The sequence below is a fragment of the Juglans regia genome, chromosome 3 (assembly GCF_001411555.2).
Source record: "Juglans regia cultivar Chandler chromosome 3, Walnut 2.0, whole genome shotgun sequence".
In the NCBI taxonomy this organism is placed as follows: Eukaryota; Viridiplantae; Streptophyta; class Magnoliopsida; order Fagales; family Juglandaceae; genus Juglans; species Juglans regia.
The window spans coordinates 5,115,252-5,139,419 of NC_049903.1; the positions used below are offsets into that span (position 1 = coordinate 5,115,252).

Consider the following 24,168-nt stretch of genomic DNA (forward strand, 5'->3'; position numbering starts at 1 on the left):
TGTCGCGAAACCCCTGCTCCATCGCGTCCCGCGTCTCCTTCCGCAACCCAGCACCTCCCGGCGACGCCGTCTCTCTCGTTAGTGCCAACGAGCGGCACTCCTCCGTGTGCCCAGCGCCTCCACTGTCCCGCGAGGTCGTTTGAACAAGAAAAAGAATATTTGAATCCCGCGAAACCCCCTTCCTCGCCACGAACCCGCGTCCGTCGGCTTCCTCTTGCCAGCACCACCTCGCGACGGCTTCCTCTTCCCAGCACCACCTCGAGACGCTCGTACGTCTGCCCAGCGCCGTCGCTCCCCGCGAGCTGATCGAACGGACCAAAAACCAACGACGGGACCGAGTGCTCTGTTTCGCCAATGGTTTGATAGGTAAATATTGTACTACCATTTTCCCGTCCATACATGCTATGTACATCATGATTTTTGTGTTTTCTGAGATCGGTATGCTTAGGGCATGGAGAAATTTTCAGAAACTGATTTTAGAAGATGATATTTGCTATTATGCTCATTTTGTCATAGTGAGCTATACAATCTGTATTTACATGTGAAAACATTGATATTTGCTATTATTCTCATTTTGTCACAGTGAGCTATACAATCTGTATTTGCATGTGAAAACATTGATATTTGCTATTATTCTCATTTTGTCACAGTGAGCTATACAATCTGTATTTGCATGTGAAAACATTGAGGAAAAGACGTCATGGTTGTCTCCTAATGTTATCAAGATCTGTGGTTGTCATTAACAAATAGGCTAAATTTTAATTTTCAGATTTAATATTTATGTTGATGCGTGAAAGCTTGATTAGAAGGCTTGATTGAGCTTATTTACATGTGAAAGCTTGATGATTGAGCTTATTTAATTTTGGTTGCTTTAAAAGTTGTTTATTAGTGATCATAGTTAATCATTCCAATAAATTGACCTAGTTGATCACATACCTTTTTTTAAGAGTATAATTAATTAGAAGAAAATGTGGCAAAATAGAAGATAGTTTCATGTCAACAAAAGAACAAAATCTCTTAAACTTCATGTGTAGTGAAGACCAATTCGATTAAACACTATGAGAACAAAGCAAACTTTTGACTTCTTAAATAATAAGTCTCAAAATATGGCTATAGCATAGATAGGATGCTGTCAAAGTAATTGTTTTTTCAATATTCATAAAAATAAAAAATAAAAATAAAAAAAAAAGAAAAAAAAAACTAAATGTGTCCAATAAGTGTCTTGCAATAGTTTCATGAAAACACTATTAGAAACTATTCCGAGCACTGAGATTAAAATATATTTTAACTCAGTTTTTTTTGTTCTTGATAAGTAAAAAGACATGAAAATAGAGTAACTAAATACTTGCTACATGATTCGATGGATTCCATGAACATTGGAAAGATCTGTTTCTGCTCACTGAGAGTTATTTGTTTCTATGTTTTCCATTCAAACATTAATTGAACGTTTGTATTTCATTTATGTAGAAAGTGCTTATATTTTCAGATTTTGCATTACGTATGAGAGTTTAATCTTTATTTTTTTTCTTTTGCCATATTGGAAGACTGGATAGAAATTATCCAAAGACATTCTTAGCCTTATTGTGATGGGGGAAAACGAAGATGGAATGCATCCTTTTTATATAAATATGCCCTACAATTCCCCGAGTACTCTGGTAGACTATAGCCCATTTTCTGATTCATTTGAGGTATATTTATTTCAATTTTTATACTTCAGAAGTTAACATTAGTTTTTTTAGAGTCATCCAATTTTCTCTAACAAAGTGCCTGTTGCAGCAGATGCCACCTTATATGTCCTACCCTCCGCCGAGTAATCCAAATGACTTGAGGCAAGAAGTGCCCCCGACATCAACTTTGCCAACCTTCCAAGAATTTGAACAAAATCTTAGAAGTACATCACGGATGACTGCTGAAAGTTGTCTTGATGCCGACGGTAGTACAGTTTAGTTTGCCTTGTATTATGATTATTGTAATTTTGTTTTGATGCTAATCCATATGTTTCCATTTTTAGAAATGGTCTTCGACATAAATGAAGATTTAGAAGGTACCACTGTTGTCGAGGATGATGAGGTACGAGTTGAAGCACCAAGATCTGGGATGGAATTTGATAGTATGAAAGATCTGACAGCCTACTATAAGCAGTATGCGAAGCAAGAGGGTTTTGGTGTACGGATACAAAGGACTAGGAAAGATGATGAAGGGCGGCCTGTGTATGTGACTGTTGGTTGTGCCCGTGGAGGAAAGTACAATCCTACGAACAATAATATCTCGAAGCCACGACCAACAACTAGAACGGATTGTAAAGTGAGAGTAAATGCGACATTGAGCAAGAATGATAAATGGGTACTCACCACTGTGGAAAATGTGCACAACCACATAACTGTGAGCCCCAAGAAGACAAGATTCTTGCGATCTCACAAACATCTCGATGAATACAGTCAAAGGATCCTTGACCTGAATGATCGAGCCGATATACGAATGAACAAGAATTTTTATTCTCTTGTCGTTGATGCGGGGGGTTTTGAGAATCTTCAGTTTCAAGAGAAAGATTGTCGGAATTTCATTGATAAGGCTCGACATTTAAGGTTGGGTAAAGGTGGTGGCGAAGCACTTAATCAGTATTTCCGAAGAATGAGAGATCGAAATGATGGGTTTGTTTCTAGCATGGACTTGGATGATGAGGGAAGGTTACGGAATGTATTTTGGGCTGATGCTCGGAGTCGAGCGGCGTATGAGTATTTTGGAGACGTAGTTACATTTGATACAACGTACCTAACAAATAGGTACGGGATGCCTTTTGCTCCATTCGTTGGTGTTAATCATCATGGTCAGTCCATATTATTAGGAGCGGGATTGCTTTCAAACGAGGACACTGAAACTTTTATGTGGTTGTTCCGAATGTGGTTGGATTGTATGAATGGTCGGGCGCCCAAAGCCATGATAACTGACCAAGATCGGGCAATGAAGAGTGCTATTGCCATTGTATTCCCTGAAACTTGTCACAGATATTGTTTATGGCATATAATGCGCAAACTTCCAGAGAAGTTAGGATCTCATGCGCAATTCAATGCGGGGTTGAAGACTGACCTTCAGACTGCATTATATGACTCACATACCAGCGGTGAATTTGAAGAGAGCTGGGGTCAAGTAATTTCAAAGTATGATCTACACGGCAATAAATGGCTTCAATCCTTATATGAGGAAAGATCTTTTTGGGTTCCAGCTTACTTGAAAAGTGTATTCTGGGCTGGAATGAGCACAACACAAAGGTCGGAAAGCATGAATGCATTTTTTGATGGGTATGTCCATTCCGGTACCATATTGAAGGAATTTGTCGACCAATTTGATAATGCTCTTAGAAAGAAGGTAGAGGTAGAGACAATGGCTGATTTCAATTCTAGCAACCAAACTAGTCCCTGCGTGTCCCATCTTAATATTGAGAAGCAATTTCAAAGGTTATATACAAATACAAAGTTCAAAGAGGTCCAAAGAGAGGTGCTGGGCCTAATGTGTTGTAATTGTGAGTTGGTAAGCACATAAGGGTGCATTTCTCAGTACCAAGTGTTGGATGAAATATCTACTGATGACCACATCAAAACACTCAATTACTGTGTTTACTACAACGAAGAGGAGGTGGAGGTCAAATGCACGTGTGCATTGTTTCAGATGAGGGGGATTCTGTGTAGGCATGTACTTAGAGTTTGCCAGTTGAAAAAGATTAATGTGCTGCCAGATGTATATGTGTTGGATCGTTGGAGAAAGGACTTGAAGAGGACATACACATTAGTCAGAAGTAGTTACGATGACCAGCGGGATAGAGCAGATGCACGGAATTATGAGCGGGTGCTTAAAAGATGTTCGAAATTAGCAACCAAAATTTCCTCAGATAATGAAAAAATCAGTGCTTTCTTGCGTGTTATTGATGAGTTTGAGACAAAATGTGAAGGTTCCTCTTTACATGAGTCAGCATATGAACAAATTAAGGCCAAAACAAATGTCGTCTTGGATAAGGGTAAGAAGATATTAAGCCCCAATGTGGATCGAGGGAAAGGGAGACCCCCAAGTAAGAGGAAGGTTCCACCAGTTGAAAAGTTGCCAACAAAGAGAAAGAAACCGGTATTAATAGTCTAAATTTGCATTGTTTTAAGTTAGTTAGTCTTATGAATGTAATATGTGTCTATTTATATTTTGGACCTCAGACTTGCAAGAAAATCTTGGTAGATGAAACACAATTGGGTGAGACACCGGGAACACAAACCAGCATTCTTACACAATCAACTCCAGGGGGAAATGAGGTTAATTGTATATTTTCAATAACTGTCAACCATGTATGACATCATTAATTTCCACTTCTAACCCTACGATTGTTTTATTTCAGATGTGTCACCATCTCGATGCACACTTGTAATCCCATGGTGATGAGAAGCAACATTTTTTGAAGCTCTTGGAGATGGTATGTTGTAGTTTAATCGGCAAAATATGAGTTCCTTTTGAAAATGATGCAATCTTTCTATTTGAAAATGATGCAATCTTTCTATTTGAAAATGATGCAATCTTTCTATTTTTTTAAGGAGAAGCTGGAATTTGGGAGTTCGGGGAGTAACTTGACTCTGGGAAATGGCTCATTCTAATTATCTCGTTTTTTTTTCCCCCCTTTAGTGCCTTTTTGCATGATTCGCTCTGTTGATTTCCATTGTTAGTCTTATTTTTACATGCTTGTATTTCTCATTTTTTTGGCTTTATATCCTCTAACATGCTATGATTGTATTTCTCAGATCTGCCACCGTGATTGAGTTGCTGTTTTTGTGTCTTTTTTGTGTGGTTGAGTGTATTTTGTTCACTTCAGGGTATGTTGTAATTTTTGTATCTCTTTGAGAGGGGAAGGTAGTAGTTAGTTGTGTCCATGGGTGTATGCCAATTGTAAGGTTTTTTGTGGAGATGCAACGGGTAATTTTTTTGTACCTCTTGGAGATCAAAGGTGTTTTGGTACCATGAGCCAACAAGTTTTGGAGGACTACTACAAAGTTTTGGAGTGGAATCATGTATGATAGCAACTGAGGAAAATATCAGAGTAAATTACCTAAGGCTTGCACTGGTTAGTGATCTCTCTTTTGATAGCTCCTTGAATTTCACATTTTCCATTGAGTGAGTTTTGGAGGTTGATTATGGGAAATTGAGTGAGAAATCTACATGATTCTGTGGAAGGCAGCAATGCCATTTTTTTGGATTGTAATCTTATGTTTTTTCTGTTGGTGGAAGGCAGCAATGGCTATTTTTTATAACTGCGTTGGTTTTTATACAATTGTTATATTATTGTACAGGTTATCTATATTAAGCCCCATTAATTTCTTTTGCAGTTTTGAGTGATCCTGCTAAATGACTTCACTATGATCTAACTGGAAAACTGAGATTGATAAGTATACTTTGCGGGTAAGAAAATTGGAAAAAGATAGATGCATTATATATAATATATATATATATATATAATGTTTGGAAAAAGTTTGGGTGTTAAATATTTTCATTTTTTTTCTCTCTTTCTAGTCCATACAACTCTGGAGTGAGTCCGGACTACAGCCCAAGTTCGCCACCATACAGGTAAAGTGAAAACCGTCATAGTTCCTGAAATAACTCTTGCAAGCTTTTTATTGAAATAATAGGCACCGATATGCTTCTTTCATCTCTCTCTCTCATGCAGTCCAAGTGCGGGGTACTCACCAAGCCAACCTGGGTACTCTCCATCATCTACCAGCCAGTATACTCCACAAATGAGCAATAAAGATGATAGGAGATATGCTTCTTTCATCTCTCTCTCTCATGCAGTCCAAGTGCGGGGTACTCACCAAGCCAACCTGGGTACTCTCCATCATCTACCAGCCAGTATACTCCACAAATGAGCAATAAAGATGATAGGAGTGACAAAGATGATAGGAGCACTCGTTAAGTCATATCATTGATTGCTTGAATGAAAGCAAAGGTCAAATTCTTCTTCAAGCTCCATCTCATTGATGTTAATCACTCAAAAATACTACGAAAACTCTTCTTCATGCTCCCTATTCTTTAAGAATTTAGACCAGTGTTGTCCATTCGTTTCTGTTCTGGCTGGAATTAGATAGTAAGTGGTCATTTTATACTTGCCTCAGATCATGCTTTGGAGATTTCCCTTTGTTTATCAGGATTCACTGTCCATTCCAGTAATTTTATTTTATTTTTACCAAATAGCTTTGGATGTATGAAACATCTATGTACGTACTGTTGTTCAGTTTTTACGTGAAACTTAAAAACTACTGGGCAGTATGCCCAGCCGTAAGAGTGGGGCGGCAGAGTAGCCCCACTCAAAAACATATGGTTCTTGTATGCTAGATGATCACTTGGCCTAGTCATGTTCTATTTGGTTTGATTTATTGTTACTTCATAATTCATATAAATAAAAATGGTTTGATTTACTAGTTGAATGAAATTCCAATCTGAGGAGGTTTTTTGGGGATGGATTTGAGTTTATGGGGTTCTTCACCTGATATAAGAATGGATACCAGGCTGACTTGTACTTCATTTTATCTATTTGCAGATGTCAGAACACGGGCCTGTCGATGTGTGCAAAGTAATATCTTTGAACGGGGAGATGCCATTTCAGCTTGTATTCAAATTTTAGTTTGTACCTGTGTTTTATACTGACATATATATGGTGTTCTGTCCCGAGTGCTGCTTTTAACAGACATCCTAAGAAAGATGTTGTAGACTGCATGCTGAGCCTCAGTAATAGTGCAAATAGTCATTGTATTGGGGAACAAAACCCATTCGATTAGTGTAATTTTTTTTTTTGTAATAAATATATATATATATGGAATCAATGATCTTTGAAGTGAGAATATCACTGGGTATTGAGTGTGTCAATACCAAATCTACTATTATGCTCCAAGATTGTTGTTGGTCTTTCCACCTCAAATTGAGATCATATTCTAGCCTTATCTTAGAATATAATGCCATTCAAATTGTTTATATAAACCACCTGTAGTTCATCTATAGCTAAAATATACAATCTTCATTTTTTTTTTTTCTGGTTGGTGCTCTAAAGGCTGATTTTAAGTGGAAATGTGCTTATAGACAGTTATCAAAGCTAACCTTAAATGCAGGCATAATTAAGCTTTAAATGAAGGTTTTTCGTGTATGATTGATTTATGAAGCTCTATGGCCACTTATATCTAGCTGCGGGCCGAGAAGAAGATTAAGGGGATTCAGCAAATAGATCCCTTGGTTAGCCCAGTTTGCACTTCACATTCGGGAAAACAAAACCTGCAACTGGGGGGTTACCTGTTTTACACATAAAGCCAGCATTCTTACACTACCTGTTTTACACATAAAGCCAGACAATATCAAACCTGCAGAGGACAGATTCCAAGCCTCTTCCTCCCAAGCAATGCCATCACACACAGCTAAATGAATAAAAAAGCCATAGTCGAATTTTGTTTCTTGTCAAAATAAATAAGAAAATGTATGATTGGTTCAAAGTCAATCCAGGGTCAGGTTCCCAATTACAGAACTTTTGGGGGCACTTTCAACCATTCATCCACAAGCTGTTTCTACTCAAAAATTACATAATTCTACACAACGTTATTTTTACGTTACATTTATCCAAAGGAAGCAAACAATGTGTATTTTTACATTACATTTATCCAAACCAAGCAAACAATATTACAAATGTGATAATCCAGTACAAACACAATAACTTTCGCTTTTCCTTTTTCAGATTCTTCGCTATCTCTCTCACTTTTTCTTCCCTTTTCCGAACGGCATACTCGCGGCGTAATACATCATCCCATGTATTACGCCGCAAGTTATGTTTTAATAACATGTTCTCCACTAACAACTGAAAAATATTCGCCCATACAAAGAATTCACACCTCGCATCTCCCTGCACACAATACGAACTCCCAAATTAATATGACACAAAGTACAACCCGCAACAGCAAATCAATTAGTTTAATATGACAAATATTAAGTTGCTTTACCGTATTATATTTGGGGCAGGCAAAAAATCTCCTTCCAGGATTTTTCTTAGTGTAGGACGTCTTTAGTGGCGTTTTCAAACCACACCAACAAGTTGGTGACTCCATCACAAAATCATTATCTAAAGATGATGATTGAGAAGATGCCATTGTGATTCTGTCAAAGGAAAGACAACTACAAACACAAGAGTCTGTCTCATATGAACAAAATTTCAAGTAACATAACTTGATTTCAAGTAACCCAACACTAGCAGCTCATTATCATGTTTATGACAATAACCACACTTCCATTCAAGGATACAATACTTATAAACTTAAAATAATTAATGATGTAGTTAGTTCATGGTAAATGTATATCTAAGTACACATTACTGTTCCCAATGGATAAAGATGCCAAAAAGAATACAGATTTGGATATTCAAGTTGCAGGGATCAGTTTTCAGCTTGGAAAGTCTAGTTAATTGCAACATGATTGGCTGTTTATTATTATTTATTTGTATGGTTCTATATACAAGTACAAGTAGAGAAGAACAAGTAGTGATGTAAGCCTCCAACCACAAGCGAAAATTAATTTTGAGTAATGGAGAAAAAAGAAAGTTTCAGGAAAAGAACAATCACAAGACAAGCAAAGAAAGGTGAGTCTAAATAGACATGCATTTAAAGAGTTTTACTCATATTTCATTTCTAGATTGCTTTCACTGCAATAGCAGAAAATTACATGGCTAGTCAAACCTTGGAGATGGTAATATTTTTTTTTTCTTCAGTAAGGGGTTTAACTACACTAATAGAAAGCCATAGTCTAATTTTCTATTAACTAGTGTCAATAAAGTATAACCACATGCATGGTCTATTTCAAAGTAATCAAACCCAACCTAGGTAAGTGAAGAGAACATGCATTTTATTCTAATGAGAGTTGGAAATATTGGAAGCCAATAGTCTCCCCCAAAACGGGCCATCTCATGCTACTAGGAGGTAAGTTTGGAAGTTTTGTTTCCCAAAAAAGTGTAGGAGAAGAAAAGCCAAAGCTAGTCCTAACCAGAGAGCTAATATAATAGGCAAAAACATCTCCCTTGCACCAGAAACTCAAGAAGCTTGTCTTGTTTTGATGACTCTCGAACCCTTGCAAAGCTCTCAGCTACTTTGTTTCCCTTGACACACACACAAGAAGCTTTTTATTTTTTTTCTAAAGTTTGGAGGACCACTGACCGAATTTAAGAAATTCAATTTTATAGTGATAATGCTTTCACTTATACATGGAGATAAAAGAAGAAAAGTCAGAAAGGTGCAATGATCATCATTGTCTCATCATTGTCTCTCCCAAGATATGAATAAGAAATATGAACCGTAAAGCGAAGGGAGGCTCACCTAACCCTCTCAAAGACCAAAAAAGTCTTACTAACGTGCTTTCAATGTCAAAGCAAAACCAGGAAATTAAACTTAGGCTATTACAGAAGTTGATGGTGGGCCTTTCCCACTGTGAAGCTGATTTTGTTTGAAATTAAGAACCAAAATCAGCTATTTCCACCTTCATTAATAAACTGAAACTAGCCACGATAGAATGCAACCTCCAATCTCTACCTAATACTAGCTATGCATCATCCAGATACCATTAATCTCTAGAAAAATACTATTAACATACAGAACATGTAACTAAACCCTAGAGGAAAAAAGATGCTGTAAATACAGAGAAAAAAAATAAATGTATGACTAAACCCTAGAATCAGAGAGGAAAAAAACGTAATACATGAAAATGGATGAAAATGGTTCAGGAAGATTATTTAGAAGAAACTATACATTACCCCTCCCGCAGCTCTGGGCTTCGGTGGATTGACGGCTTCAATCTGAGTGTGTCGAACAGAGAGAGAGAGAAGAAGAAGAAACCTGCATCGAATAAGTGTAAATCTTAGAGGAGGAGGAGGAGGAGGAGAAGAAGAAGAAGAAGAAGAAGAAGAAGATATAACCTGCGAGGAGCTCGGCCTTCGGGGGAGGAGGCTCGGGGGTGGGGGGGACGCAATGCGCAGGGCCTCCCTTAGGGCAGAGGAGTCTCGGGGGTGGGGGGGACGCAACGCGCAATGCGGGGGGTTGGGTGAGAGCGAATGTTGAAGACGAAGGGCAATCGCGTGTGGGGAGCTCGGGTTCTTGAGAGCGAATATGGAAGACGAAGGGCAATCTCGCGTTTGGGGGGCTCGGGGAAACGACGCGGGAGGATTGGGGGAGAGAGGAACGAAGACGAAAACGTGCGTTTGTTGGGAGAGGTTTCAAAATGAAACCGAAAGCGTGCGTTTGGGGGGAGGGGGTGGGGCTCGGACACGTCATGTGTGTCACTGAGTGCAGTAAACAGTGGATGTATAATAGAGTTTTCGTAAAATAAAATGGTCATTCTGAATATGATCATGCGTTGTCTATCTTCGAAGCCGACAAAACTAAAAAAAAAGCAGACATCGTACCTACTGTCGGATGCTGCTATTTTTACTGGTTTATTTATTTATTTAATAATTAAGTAAATATTTTTTAATAATATTATAAATATTTTAAAAAAATTATTTAAAAATATAAAAAAATACATATTAAAAAAGTAAAAAAATAAAAATATGGATAGCCGTAGAGCCACCCATATATAAAAGTTACATCTCAATAAAATCATCTATTTAAAAAAATATAAAAGAGAGAGAGATTTCATTCTAAAGAAAAATATTTATAATTTGTGGTATAAATAAAAAAATAAAATTCTAAAAAGTACAACTTAATATTCCCTTTTAATTTCTTATGTCATCTTTCTTGGAATAATATTAGTCCATTATCATTTTTGTAATGATATTTTTAAAAATTTTGCTCTCAAATAAAACTAACACGTGATTTTTCAAAAATTTGAGCTGTCATTACAAACAAATAAGAGAGATTTTAGGCATTTCATATTTGTAGAGATCCCGTAAATAAGGGAGCAAACGTGATTATAATAATTGTTAGTGTATATCCAAATATAAGTTTCTTAGAATTTATTGTTTCTGATATATACGTTTTATAAAGAGCAGAGTTTGAAATAATATATTAGAAATACAGAGTTTTTTGACATTCATCTTTCATTCTAATATATAAATTAGTTTAACAAAAATTAGGATAATTTAATACCACATTAAATATATAATGTTACAATTGAGACTTGAAATAACTATTTTCTTACTTCATAAAATCTAACGGATAAAATTTCTCATCTATTTTTTTTTTATAATAAAAGATCAACCTTCAATTATTCTTTTACTCTTTTAACTTTGACTTCAATATGGTATAATCAAGAAATTTGATATCCATATTAATAAATTTATTATTCTTATCAATTTAATTTAAATTGTAAACTTTTCTAGAATTTATATATCCATTATCCATCAAATTGAAAGAATTATTGGAGCCAAAGAAATTAATTTTGAAGGGACCACACCATTGTAAATACTTAAGATATAAAAATTAAATAAAATTTTAGATAATATACGAAAAGTTTAGAGAAAGACATTTTTATGTATATACAAATTTTGAAAAGCATGTAAGGTTTATAATTTGAGAAAAAAATTGGGGAGATTATGAATTATAAAAAATTCTTGGACGCCACTAGCTATAAACGGACGAAAAACCATTGGAATTTTCTGTTTGGTGCGAACTTCAAAGTGGAAAGGTCGTCGGGTCCCCCCCAGCCTCGACGCTCCGATTAACGCGGCTCACTGGTGTTGTGGTCCCGATAGATATATACACGTGAATCATGTGATGTGTACGTACTAGTGTTGTCACAGGAGACGGACATCTAACGAGTGGACTACTGTACCGTTCAGAATAATCCGTTCGGTTTGATTGCACGATATTTTTATTATTATTTTTAATATATTTTAATATTTTTAAAAAATTAAAAATATATTAATATATTTAAAATTACTTCGTTAATTATTAAATAATAAAAAATAAAAAATAATTTTTTTTCCCAAATAGTACACTTAGGCTTAAACTTAACAATGGAGGCGGTAGAATAGACTTTTTCTTAACGATATATGTGGTGTAAAGTAATGTTGGTCAAAGACTCAAAGGGCTTATATATTAATAAGTTTATTATTCTTATAAACTTAATTTTAGTTTTAAAATTTACTAGAATATATATATATCTATCAAATTGAAATAATTATTGGAGGCAAAGAAGTTAATTTTGGAGCGACCACAACATTGTAAATACGTAATATATAAAGATTAAATAAAATTTTAGATCATATACGAAAGATTTAGAGAAACGCATTTTATATACAAATTTTAAAAATTTTTGAAAAGCGTGTAAGGTTTATAACTTTCTTTTATCTACATAAAAATTTAAGAAAAAAATAGAGGAGATTTTGAATTATAAATTAAAAAAATTTAATTAAATAAAATAAATTAAAAAAATTGTGAAAACAAAATGCGTGCGTCATTAAAAACGTGTTTTTAATTTTTTAAAAAATCTACTCAACCTCCACACTTCACATTATTTTTAATTTTTATTATTATTTTTTATTAAATATTTATTATATGAATAATGAATAAAAAATTTAAAATAATTTAAAAAAAATAAACTTAAAAAAAATTTAAAAAAAATATTAAAAATTTAAAAAATTTAAAAGAATATAAAATATAAAATATGATGAAAATTGTGTAGCAAAGCTCTTAATTTTTTGATCCACCCACCCCACCGCAGACTGGCTGCTCTGATTAACGGATAGATATACACGTCATGTGATTCGTGTGATGTGTACGTACTAGGGTTGTCACGCGCGGGAGAGGGACTTCTATCTACTATATATGTGGTGGAAATTGAAAAGGTAGTCACACTATTCAAGAAAATGTTGGTCAAAGACACTCAAAAGGGCTTGTATTTTTCCTCCACGCTACCAGCCAGATGGCAGCCAGTAATCCAAAGAGTAGCGATTATCTTTTGGAATTGGCCCCTTTAGAACATTCACATTGGCTTTTCAAATAACTTTTTATTTTTAAATTTAGCTAACTTTATTAATAATTAGTTCACATTGAATTAGTCAAATATTTTTCATCTTAAATATTAGTTATAGTAAATTTATCTTTTTCTTCAAATATGAAAAGTACTATTTTATCTTCAAATTAATTGTTTATTAATATCCGTCTCTCTCTCCAGCGTTTCCTTTCTCTCTCTTCTTCTCTCTTCCTCTCCTGCGTCTCCTTTCTCTGTTTTCTTCATCTATATTTTTTTTTTCTTCTTCTCTTCTTCCCTCTCCCGCATCTCTTCGTTCTTTCTCTTTTTCTAGTTTTTTTTTTCTCTTCTTCTCTGTTTTTCTTCTTTCCCATTTTATTCTCCAAATGATTGTTAGACATTATAGGAGGTTATGAAAATATAATTAATTAAAAAATAATAATTAATTATAAAAATAAAAAATAATAATATTTTATTATTATAGAGAGTGTGATGACTAATCTAATGTAGACTTTAAGTTTTGAATGATTAGCTAAAAGTGAAAAAGTTACATATTCTTTAAAGGATCGTGCTACAGCTCCCGCTGGGGGCTCCCGCTGGGGCTGTAATGTATTTTTGTATGTGTTTTTTTTAAGTTGTTTTTTATATAATTTTTTTAATATTTTTTAATATTTTTTAAAAAATAAAATAAATTTAGAACATTATTAAAAACACTTTCTTAATCAAGAAGTAAAAAAAAAATTATTAAAAAATACTTCCTTAATCACGAAGTAAAATATAAAATAAAAATATTTTATATTTTACTTCGTGATTAAGCAAGTATTATTTAATAATATTATAAATTTTTTTATTTTTTAAAAATATTTAAAATTATTAAAAACATCTACATAAAAAAAAAGAATTAAAAAATACACATAAAAAAATACACTAGAGCTCCAGCGGGAGCCCCCAGCGGGAGCTCTAGCATTTTCCTTCTTTAAAATTTGAAGAGTAAAATAACCAATCCAATGCCAATGCTCTTAGTTTAGAATTTGGAAATCGATGATCTAGAAATAATCAAATATATAAATGTTTGATTTCTCTCCCTTAACATTCAAGTAACATTCCTCAAACCCAACTACTGTTCAACTTCTTAATCATCTGTTCCGTGCTTATTGTTGCTACTTAATTTGCCTGAACCTGCATGCGCTGAAACACCAGGAGATACAGTACCCAGATTAATTATGTCAAGAATTAAACGAAAAAAAAGGGGAGACCTGGAACCTGGTAAACATCTACACATGGGACACACGTTGGATGACATCGATCTGTCTCCCCAAGATCTTTTCTTTTAAGAATATAATTGCTTGTCCAGTCCCTTTCAAACTACCCTTCCAAATTACCCTCTCCGCATCGCGCAAGCTTGAAGTCTTGGTGTGTGATTAATTTCTATGGTACTAGATTTCGCAGGAATAAGAAAAAAAAAGTAGTAGTTGGTGTACTGACGAATTGGAAATGGAAAATCACTGTAAAACTGTGAAAATTGCACACCGATCGATGCAAATTTCAAATTCGCATTCATGCAGAAAGAAAAAGAAACAGCTCATTCACTCCGAAAGTTAATAGTCTACCCTAAAGCTACAGTTGCCCTTTCGGTGGTGCCATGTGACCTGTGAGATGCAATAATTCGTGTAAACAGAAAAAAAGCAAATGGCAGTATTATCTAGAGAAAGCATATAGAACAATAATGGAAAAAAGTGGATGGAGATGCGACGAGGAAAGGGGGAATGACAAGACCTTACAAGGAAGGAGCGATCGGCCGGTAACCATGAATCAAGCAGATCGATGAAATTATGATTTTAGAGTGTCGATGGTGCCATAATGAGTAATTTATATAGGTTTTGTTTTGTACAGTACAAGACTAATTTCATGAGAGAGTACATATTGATTTAGCAGTACAATTCAGTACATGTTTCGAATTATTAGCTAGCTGGAAAGGAGTCGGGGAGACTATTTCTTTTCTTACTGGGTCAAAGGGAGCTTTCGTTTGTCCCCCAGTAGGCCCAGTATCAATGGCAATCGGACTAGGGCTGCAACCCGATACCATCCAACCAAGTTTGGACCCGGTCCGACCACACACTATTTGCAGCCAAACCGACCCGACCCGTGATGTACGGGTCAGTTTTTTTTTTTAATTATTATTTTTATTTTTAAAATCTGAATATAAAATCTCGACTAGAACGTTTACAATACCATTTGAGGACTTTTATCAAACACCGGTTGTGCATCTATTTTCTTTTGGCTTCCAGCATTTTGTTACTTTCTCCTTCACCATTTACATTACAAACAGACTGTAGTACATTAAAAGGAAGGTTTCTAACAAAAAAATATTGAAGAAAATCTAAAAAGTTGGGAGCTAATGATCATATGAACTGAGAATGCCCTTGTGAGGCCAGAGATAGTGAGGAGGCGGTAATCCATGTTCAACCTCATCAGTAGATGCTATCATTCCAAAACTCAAAAGCCCTGAAAGACCTGCTCCGAGGAGTGCGAGTGCTCTGTAGGATTTCATGCCAGTAGACCCAACATTATTGCTCTATGATATGAGAGACAACAATAAAGGAGGGGCCTACATATTGATATACAACAACATTTTAGCAAATACAGTAGTCATAAGACCAAAGCCATTCTCCAGAGAGAGAAAAAAAGAAGACACTAGACTTGGATTACTGCAGAATCTGCCATCTCCAACCATTGGTGCTATTTCAGCATCATGTATACTCCACGCTTACACAAAAAACATAAACATCCTATTATAGGACCCAAAATTTATCTAGTTCCGGGCCGGATCCAATGGTAACATGACCCAGAACTTATCTTCTTCATAATGGACTGATATTACCTGGTTTGGGCTTAGCTTATCCGCGGTTCTGTTGGGCTGGCTCAGATTTGCCGCTAAAACGAGATGCTCTAATAATATTGTAAGGCAGCTATAATGTTAAAGACCATATCCAAAAGTCTTATATATCAAGAATAAATCTTGTAAGATAATATTGTAAGATAAATACTCTAGCTATAAATAAATTATATTAAAATAAATTTATAAATTGACGTGATTTGATATGGTACATCAGATTGTAAAATTATTTTTATTATAAAATAAATTTGACGGATCACGTGAAGACGCGTTAATTTGTGAGTTTAATTTTGTATAATCATTTAATTATTTGTGTCTATAGCACTTGATCTCTTTATTTATTTATTTATATTGTATGTATGTGATTAAAGAGAAAATAATAACATGATAAACAAAGGCGTACGCAAACACGCATGCATGAGATCATTGAGATGTGTAGACTGTTCCATTCAAATAAGAATTACGAATATTACGTATTGCGCGGAAGTTTCCTAAGCATCATGTTGAATTTATCAATGCTAGGTTTTCAAAGCCTTTGTAAACACGCATGTTTTCGGGTGCACAGATTGTGACGTGACCATATCAATTGGGTGCAAGTTGTTTACTAATTATAATATCAAATTTTTAATTGTTATTGTATTATTTTTGTTACTTTGACTCTCGATCGATCGATCTGTTTCCTCAACTTTTGATTGTAATTCAATAATCAATGCTCCTACATTAAAAACAATGGCTACAATAAAAATGCATGAATTTTTATTTAAAAAAAAAAAAACTTGAATCGTGCATCCAAATCAGTAGGTAATGTGCTTTTATTAATAATCCAAATTAAATAATTTCTAGTGGTCTGCTATATTCCACGGATCCAATCGCAGCTTTCATTAAATAAACTTTTAATACATCATTTAATATTAAACACGTGATCGGGGTAAGCATTATATATCTTGATTTGATAAGAGTGCAAAGTACGTAAACCTGCCCCCTGCTCATATATCCTGATTTAATGAAATGCTTACTTTAAAAATAATATATATATATATATATCTAACTATATATCCAAAATAAAGAAAATATCGCCTTGAAAGTAGTATCAATGGAGTCAATAAAACTAGGTTGTGCACCAAGATCACCATCCTATTAATGATGCATTAAAGGACGAAAATTCTCGTCTCCCATATATGTGGGTGAGCATTAATTCATGAACGATACATATATACAATCTCTCTCTCAAAAATTGAAATAATAAAACTTTGAGCATCCAATGCGTACGTGTGATGTTGGCACTCACGTACGTCTGCATGATAAGCCACATGGACCCACGGATGGGACACGTTGCAGGTAGTGATACTATTTGGTGGATCCATAGCTTATAGATCGAGAGATACTACTGATCAAGTAGCTAGGTGCGTGAAATTGTAGATAAAATCCCCCACAACCAACAGAAAGAAGGAAAAATTAAAATAAAAAGTGAAAATACATCAATAATGTAACAATTACTTCATGACAAATTTAAAAAAAAAAAAAAAAATGCAGACGAAAAAGAAACGTGCATGGAACAACTTGCATTTGACGAATCTCAACCAAATCAAAGGTGACGATGCAAATCATTAATCGTGCTAGCTGTACAATAATTTCTTTGTAATTTGGTAATTAATGTTGGAGCTGCATGTCCATATGCATCTTTAACAAGAGAAATGATTGTTTAATTATTTTAAAAAATAATAATAAATATAAAATTTATATAAAAAAATTAATTTTTTAATAATAAATTTTATATTTTTTTAAATTGATTATATGATACTTTTACGCTTCATAATTATATGTAATATTATTATTTTAATAATACTATATATTCAGATTCATCACGAAGGAGACAATTTAAGACGGTGGTTAAATTGTCCACTCAAGAAAATATTTCAGATTAAATATATATATTCGTGCACATGTACATGACTTGGTGCTAACAAACAGCACTTAAATCGGTGACTGTGCAGGATAATGTAAAAAATGAATTATTACCTGCAACCTGGGTAGCTGAGCTTAGGGCTGTACAATAAATCGAAGAATAGTCAATCCGATTCAGGCCAGCTGGCCGATCTTGGAATCAACCGAAATAGGTGGTGAACTGATCGGCGTACGGTATAAAATTGAAAAAATTGATATAGACCAGTTTGGCGTTATTTAAATCTGGTTCAAACTGTTGAATTGGCGGATTAAAGAAATTAATTTTTTTTAAATATATTTTATATTCAAAACGATGTCGTTTTATTTAAATTTAAGTGAAACGTCATTATTTTAATCTTATAATTATATTTTAAACACAACTGAAACGATGCCATTTGGTATTAAACCAAACAGCGTCATTTTATTCATATCGTATTAAAAAAAAAAAAAGTAAAACGATGCCGTTTCATCGTTTTGATATCAATTCGTCTTCTTTCTCGCATCTCAGTTCTCATCCTCTCTCTCCTTTGCAACTCTCTCTCTCTAGTCTCTACTCTCTCAGACGAAGTTCAGTTTGAGAATCGATCGTGAACTTCCACATAAATGAAGCATCGGCCGGCATCGGCGTTTTTCCTTTCTATCAACCGGTTTTGGCCATTTTTCTCTCCCAAAATTTAAGCGTCGGCCGATGTTGATTTTGTCTAAAAACAACGCCGAAGAGATCGGTTTTACCCCTAGAGCATGAGCTTACTCCAAAAAAAAAAATAACAAATACTTATGGGATGTCAGAAAATCAACTGTAGGAAAAAGTAAAAAAATCCTCCAAATCCTCGCATCAGTACTGTTATCCAACATACCAAGTGATGATCTTCACGGCATCAAGTGAGACACATTTTTTTAATTAGCTTAAGGTAACAGTAGTTCCAATTAGTCGTTCCTAACAGGATCCTCTTCATTTCATTTTAATTGAGTAGTGTCTTTTCTTAGTGTAATTATGAGACACTTTTTCATCATTGTATTTCTGAAAATATTTAGCTAAATTGATAAGTGAAAAATGATGAATATTATCCCTTTTATTTTAAAGTGAAATGGAGAGTTCTGTTTATCTGATAACTTTATATCGGTTTATAAATCCATAACCATTAAAAAAATTCATAAAGATGAAGAAAACTCGGGCCCTTCCGAACGTGCAACAATATGGGTGACAAGGCGTGCGCCTGTAAAGCTTATTTTATGCATCTGATCATCAGCCTGGAGAAAACAACGGGAAAACAAATGGAAAGTGGAAAACCAAAATAAACAAAGACAAGATGTAGATGAATTTATTAGATAGACAAGCTGCCCAATTACAGGAAAAGTTAAAGAAAGTAGCCCGATTGGTCGATTAATAACGTACCACAATTTCGCAAGAAATACAACGTCGTGTCACAAAACCGGGCGTAGGAATTAACTCAAAAGAACAAGAGCAAACCATGATGAAGGGAAATTATTACCATAACAACGGTACTACTGATTGTTGAGGATTTCAATCAAGAAGCTCAATCTTGATCCCATTAATGGAGGCCAGCCCTTTACCATACCGTGGAACCAAAGTCACCACAATAGTGTCATCATCTTCAGCGTCCAAGTCCTCCAACAAGTCAGAGATCCCTAACCTCAAGCAGGTATTCATCTTCTTACCATGTTTGTGCTTATGCGGCACGTTCACAAAGCTTCCTGCGAACTCCGTCTTGTCTGGCCTAGTGGTAGGCGAGTCGTCCTCATCATTTATAAAAACGTCAAACTTCACCGGCGCATCTCTATCAAATTCGATGGCTCCAATCACCAACACTTCCTCCTCGTCTTCCTTTTCTTTCTTGCTCCTCGATTTCCTGGGCCTAGCGACCACAGTACTTATCACCTTGTCCAAAACAATCGGGAAGTTGACGCTTGGGGATGTTTCAGCTGCAATTGCCACATCCCCCTGATGCCCTAAATGAAAAAACTTCGCCACTTTCTTAAGCTTAGATTTGCGAGTCGGCTTAGACTTTAGCCAAGGAAGATCAACATCTTGATAAACATAACCCAACTTGGTGGTGTCAAGGCAGTCCTTAACCTTAACACGAACAGCCTGTCCATTTTCATCGTAGAAGAGAAATCCTGCATTTAACCAATCTGATTCTGTGAAATCAGTTCTTTTTCCTCCCAATGTCTTCCATATGCTCCACATTCGGTCAACATTGGAGTGGTGAGCGAAAAAGATTGGATCTCTACCAGCCGAGTAGAAGTTTCCCATGTCTTCCAAATTAGGCTGGGTATTGTCACCAGTCCATATGTGGACAGGACCGTGGGGAATGTTCTCTATAGAGCCGGCACCTGGGTCAGGTTCATCCCCAGCCCGGTAAGCGCTGCCGAGAAATAGCTTGGCATTCTTGCCATTGGACACCATTTGCCGGTACATGATGCTCAGATTGGCAGAGAGTTGGTCTTGACTTGTTGTTTCCTCATCAGTACCGTTGTAGTCAAGGTCCATCAGGGTCGGTGGCTGGTGATTGGCGTTGCGAAGAGCATCATAGAGTGAAGACTTGGGGTTGGCATACATGGCTGGCAATTGCATGCCAGCAGGGGCGTCCCAGTTCCAAAATGGCAAGGCAAAGGTGGGATCCCCAATCAACTTTCCCAAGATCTTCTCATAGAAGTACAAGTAGTAGCGATGGAATGGAAAGAAGAGCCAAGAATTGTGTACTTGGAGGTCAAGGTTTGGGAAACCAACTTGCTCGTAGGCCCCATCACAATAGGCGCAATGGACATTAGCCTGTTGTGTAAAATTACGCGGATCGTCAGCTGGAAGGGCTTTCATGAGCTCAATGGCCTTGTTATATTTGGCTATGTACTCCTTGTCAGCCAAATGAGCAGCAGGCCTAACACGCAAGGGGGAGTTCTTGGTAGGTAGCTTAAAATCTATGATCTTTGTGGATGGTGGTGGGCAGCAGTTGGTTGGTTTTGCGCCGGCGGGAAAGTCTGCCTTGCCGCACTTTGTTATGTCCGGTGCTGATACGGGAGCTGCCAAGGCAAAAGGATCATTGTAAAGACCAGCAACACCATAGAGACCTCCTAGGCCAATGAGGACATCTCTCCTCTCGAACTTCCCTTGAGAAGGCTGTCCATCTTTGGAGCTAGATGTAAAGTTTTGGTCATTGTTTGTGGCTCTGCATGACAGTGCTCCAGGAGCAAGGCGAAGGTTTCGCTTTCCAAATTTTGAAATCTGGGTCTTTTTTGGAAAGGTTGGATAGAAAGAGAAGTTGGGAATGGTGGTGGTGGCAGCGGCCACCGTACTGTTGATGTTAGTGGATGGTGGTTGAGTTGAGAGAGAAGCCATGGGCTGCTTTTGGTGCGAAGTTAACGAGCAATGGCTTTTGTTTTTATAATCGAACTCCGTAAGACTTTTCTCGATGTGAGCTCATGCCAACCCCAAAAATAAAATAAAAAATGGAAACAAAAATACTTATCTCAAAATGTTCATGCACGTTGTCAATTTTGGAAGCTGACGATCGAGGTTATTTTGTAATGACGACCACGTGCGGAATTTTTGAAATTAAACTTTTGCTAATTAGTGATATAATTAGGATTCTATTTCGGTGCATTAATTTCACTGCTAAGATTAGTGAAACATTATTTAGCAACAAGCGCTAAGATTAGTGATATAATTAGCCGGGCGTATTATAAATTTTGCATGTGAAATTGTGACCGTAATTCCGGAACTTCGTTAAGGGTTGGTTTGGATATAGAAACTATTTCATCTCATTTTTTTTTTCTTATTATAATTTTTTTTATTAAAAAATAATATTTTAACTATTTTTTATTTAATTCATTTAAAATCATTTTATCTTGTCTTACTATCTAAACGAGTACTAAAACACAATAACTTAAATTCAAGAAGTAAATTTTGGATGAATACTAATAAATAAGCACTAATAAGTAATAAATAAGAATGCGTAAAGCAATTACACTGATGTTGATTCCTCAATCCTTCTTATCAAGATCATAATCTTATCTAATTTTGACGGTGGACGTTGCTTGTCAACCTTTTCTAGTTATTTTTTCTTTGTTTGCCGGCAGGAAGTTTGATTTAGGAGATAGAGTTTCTTTTATTGGATTTGCTACATTGACCAAACTAATTTGAATTTTCCTGTATAACTAATTATCTTTATAATGATCGAGCCAATGCAAGTTGTCTAGCTAGCTAGCTCTAGATCGACTACTACATATGAATAAAATATTCTCAATATATAGTATGATTAACACACCGACTTTTTAGCCATTGAATTTGAAAGCTATCACAAACTCATTTTAATTTATTATTATAATTTTTTTAAATTTTAATATAAAATATAATAAATAATTTAATTTTTTTAAATTTTTAAATAATAATAATATTAAAAAATAATTTTTTAATAATATTTTATTATCTCAATTTAACTCATTTTAATATTGAAACACATCTTAAAAGTAGATGAAAATAAAGCGAATAATGCAGCCTTAGCTATGCGGGTCAAGCGGGACAACTCTAGAAGACAAGTCAACAACGTGGCCTCCTATGATCTCCCATCCAATGAAAAAACAAGAATGACTTGGCCATAACATTCACATGGGTTTTCCATTTAATTAGGTAAAGTCCCCACCTTTGTCTCGGGTTCTATCTATTATTTCTTAATATTATCTTTAAAAGGAATCTATATGGTGAAATAGAGTGCACACCCCACAAGGTGGACATCCAATGTAAATTTATTATATGTATATGATAAAATATGAAGGGATTTTCGAGGTGCATGTAGAGGCGACAAAATTGTCAGAACGTCATTTGGATACATTTATAAAAAAAAAATACTAAACCTAATCCATGGCTATTAACCTAGTGGATTTGGTAGAGCTAATCCGCTTTCGTTAATAAAATTAGAGAATTAAAATTAAACATCTCATTTTCCTATCACCATGTTGCTTTGGTCTCAACCTCGTGGGTTTGGTATAGAGCTAAATCTTTATTTATTTTTATAAATAAGATAAGATGAATTGAGATTAAAATTAAAAATTAAATAAAATATTATTAGAATATATTTTTTAATATTATTTTTATTTTAAATTTTTAAAAAATTAAATTATTTATTATATTTTATATAAAAATATAAAAAAATTATAATAATTAAATGAGATAAATTTAAAAAAAAATGTGAAAAAAATGAGATCTGAATCATTCACGCACTAATTCTATTGATGATGGGTTGTTGGAATAGTGAAAAAGAAAGAGAAGTAGTGATTCATTGTTTGAACGACCTATCAAAAAGGAAAAGCTAGATTTAAACAAGCGTACATTATTTCTCAAGTAAAAGTCAAGATGGCCGCAAATTCCTCGAGAAATAAAAACTAGAAATAAATTAGAAGATCCAAAGAAATCGTGCTCGGTTCATACCAATTAATACCGACGTGCGACACAAATAAAGTGAACGAAGTACTCTAGAAACCGCAGGCCAGTTGAAAACCGGTAAAGTTCTCCACGGGTTATTGTACAGTATTGAAGTAATATATAGGACAGCTTGCTTGATTTGAAAAATACCACGAATCTTTTGACTGTTCGTCTCGTCCTTCAATGGTGTACTGATATGGCCGGTTGCACTAGCATTTGGCCTAGAAGATCAAAAGATAAAGAGCTAGCTAGAAGTGTTGTCTTGGGAGTCAAAGAAAAGAAAAGAGAAGATGTACGTACATGAAGAATTAAGGAAACGGCCGTCGGCAGGAGGAGAGATCAGAAGAGGAGACGTCAGATCCTTGAAGGAGGGCTTGGCCGACACCATGCATATACATATATATGTATATGTATATATAATAGCTAGAGCTTAAAGAGCTGAGGTTTATATATAGTAATACATGATTAATCCAGTAGTACATTTATATTCCTGTTAAATTTGAGAGTACATGATGATATAGATTTAGCAGTACAATCCAGTACACTTGAAACATCTCCATCGATAGGATTACTAATATTTCTATACCAAATATTGGGAGGGACCCGTGGGTACGCACGCAATGTGGAACATAATTATATGCATAAACAACATAAAAGTGTAACCTTTGTTATGTCCTGTTTGATTGATTTGTAAAGGATCGCAGCTGAAATGTCAAAGATATATATATCGTCTCAATATTATATTAAATACATGCTTTTTCGTGGATATGAAGAATACCATACAAGTATGGAATTAATGTCTTAAATTAAGAAACCGAAAAGTCTACGGTAATTACTGCCCCACATGATCACAATGCGAAAAGCTTACAAAAAACAAAAAAACGTCCGTGCTTGGTCAAAGGCGGAAAAGAAGAGTTCTCGGCATTGTTTT

At 35.1% G+C, this 24,168-nt stretch overlaps 3 protein-coding genes and 3 long non-coding RNA genes across 9 annotated transcripts; 2 read left to right on the top strand and 4 right to left on the bottom strand.

Moving 5' to 3' along the window:
• The first annotated feature begins 9 nt into the window (after positions 1-9).
• LOC109020779 (protein FAR-RED IMPAIRED RESPONSE 1-like) lies at positions 10-4,839 on the top strand. 4 transcript variants are annotated; one of them, XR_004801049.1, is made up of 7 exons: positions 10-366; positions 1,545-1,688; positions 1,777-1,933; positions 2,012-4,116; positions 4,200-4,295; positions 4,379-4,453; positions 4,776-4,839. XR_004801049.1 is itself a non-coding variant. In XM_035688016.1 (4 exons), exons 2-4 carry the CDS (start codon positions 1,587-1,589, stop codon positions 3,538-3,540), a joined length of 1,788 nt encoding a protein of 595 aa, XP_035543909.1. In that variant the 5' UTR covers positions 10-366; positions 1,545-1,586; the 3' UTR covers positions 3,541-4,139. The 4 variants fall into 4 exon arrangements, 1 of the variants encoding a protein (XP_035543909.1); XR_004801050.1 differs by having other exon boundaries at positions 1,780-1,933; XR_004801051.1 differs by lacking the exons at positions 10-366; positions 1,545-1,688 and having other exon boundaries at positions 1,895-1,933; positions 2,062-4,116.
• Positions 3,667-4,631, top strand: LOC108979442 (protein FAR-RED ELONGATED HYPOCOTYL 3-like). The gene is made up of 3 exons (XM_035688285.1): positions 3,667-4,116; positions 4,200-4,295; positions 4,572-4,631. The coding sequence occupies exons 1-3, from the start codon at positions 3,667-3,669 to the stop codon at positions 4,629-4,631; spliced, it is 606 nt and encodes a 201-aa protein (XP_035544178.1).
• A 2,678-nt stretch (positions 4,840-7,517) lies between the features above and the next one.
• Positions 7,518-10,496, bottom strand: LOC118347898. The gene is made up of 3 exons (XR_004801052.1): positions 9,965-10,496; positions 8,007-9,884; positions 7,518-7,909 (listed from the first exon to the last, which is right to left on the bottom strand). It is a non-coding gene; the product is annotated as an uncharacterized LOC118347898 (long non-coding RNA).
• A 3,508-nt stretch (positions 10,497-14,004) lies between these two features.
• LOC108979140 lies at positions 14,005-14,853 on the bottom strand. Its single transcript, XR_001994163.2, has 2 exons — positions 14,734-14,853; positions 14,005-14,606 (listed from the first exon to the last, which is right to left on the bottom strand). It is a non-coding gene; the product is annotated as an uncharacterized LOC108979140 (long non-coding RNA).
• A 4,240-nt stretch (positions 14,854-19,093) lies between these two features.
• On the bottom strand, positions 19,094-21,213 carry LOC108979139 (polyphenol oxidase, chloroplastic-like). Its single transcript, XM_018949737.2, has one exon. The coding sequence runs from the start codon at positions 21,153-21,155 to the stop codon at positions 19,323-19,325; it is 1,833 nt and encodes a 610-aa protein (XP_018805282.2). The 5' UTR covers positions 21,156-21,213; the 3' UTR covers positions 19,094-19,322.
• A 1,811-nt stretch (positions 21,214-23,024) lies between these two features.
• On the bottom strand, positions 23,025-23,658 carry LOC108979141. Its single transcript, XR_001994164.2, has 2 exons — positions 23,538-23,658; positions 23,025-23,458 (listed from the first exon to the last, which is right to left on the bottom strand). It is a non-coding gene; the product is annotated as an uncharacterized LOC108979141 (long non-coding RNA).
• Between the last annotated feature and the right edge of the window lie 510 nt (positions 23,659-24,168).

What these genes read in the sequence shown, in the direction of transcription:
- LOC109020779 (XM_035688016.1), top strand. Translation starts at nt 1,587, where the DNA reads ATGGGGGAAAACGAAGATGGAATGCATCCTTTTTATATAAATATGCCC. An exon ending in CATTTTCTGATTCATTTGAG is followed by an intron (nt 1,689 to 1,776) that starts GTATATTTATTT and finishes TGCCTGTTGCAG; the next exon opens with CAGATGCCACCTTATATGTC. An exon ending in AAGTTGTCTTGATGCCGACG is followed by an intron (nt 1,934 to 2,011) that starts GTAGTACAGTTT and finishes TTCCATTTTTAG; the next exon opens with AAATGGTCTTCGACATAAAT.
- LOC108979442 (XM_035688285.1), top strand. Translation starts at nt 3,667, where the DNA reads ATGAGGGGGATTCTGTGTAGGCATGTACTTAGAGTTTGCCAGTTGAAA. An exon ending in CAACAAAGAGAAAGAAACCG is followed by an intron (nt 4,117 to 4,199) that starts GTATTAATAGTC and finishes TTTGGACCTCAG; the next exon opens with ACTTGCAAGAAAATCTTGGT. An exon ending in CAACTCCAGGGGGAAATGAG is followed by an intron (nt 4,296 to 4,571) that starts GTTAATTGTATA and finishes TATTTTTTTAAG; the next exon opens with GAGAAGCTGGAATTTGGGAG.
- LOC108979139 (XM_018949737.2), bottom strand. Translation starts at nt 21,155, where the DNA reads ATGGCTTCTCTCTCAACTCAACCACCATCCACTAACATCAACAGTACG.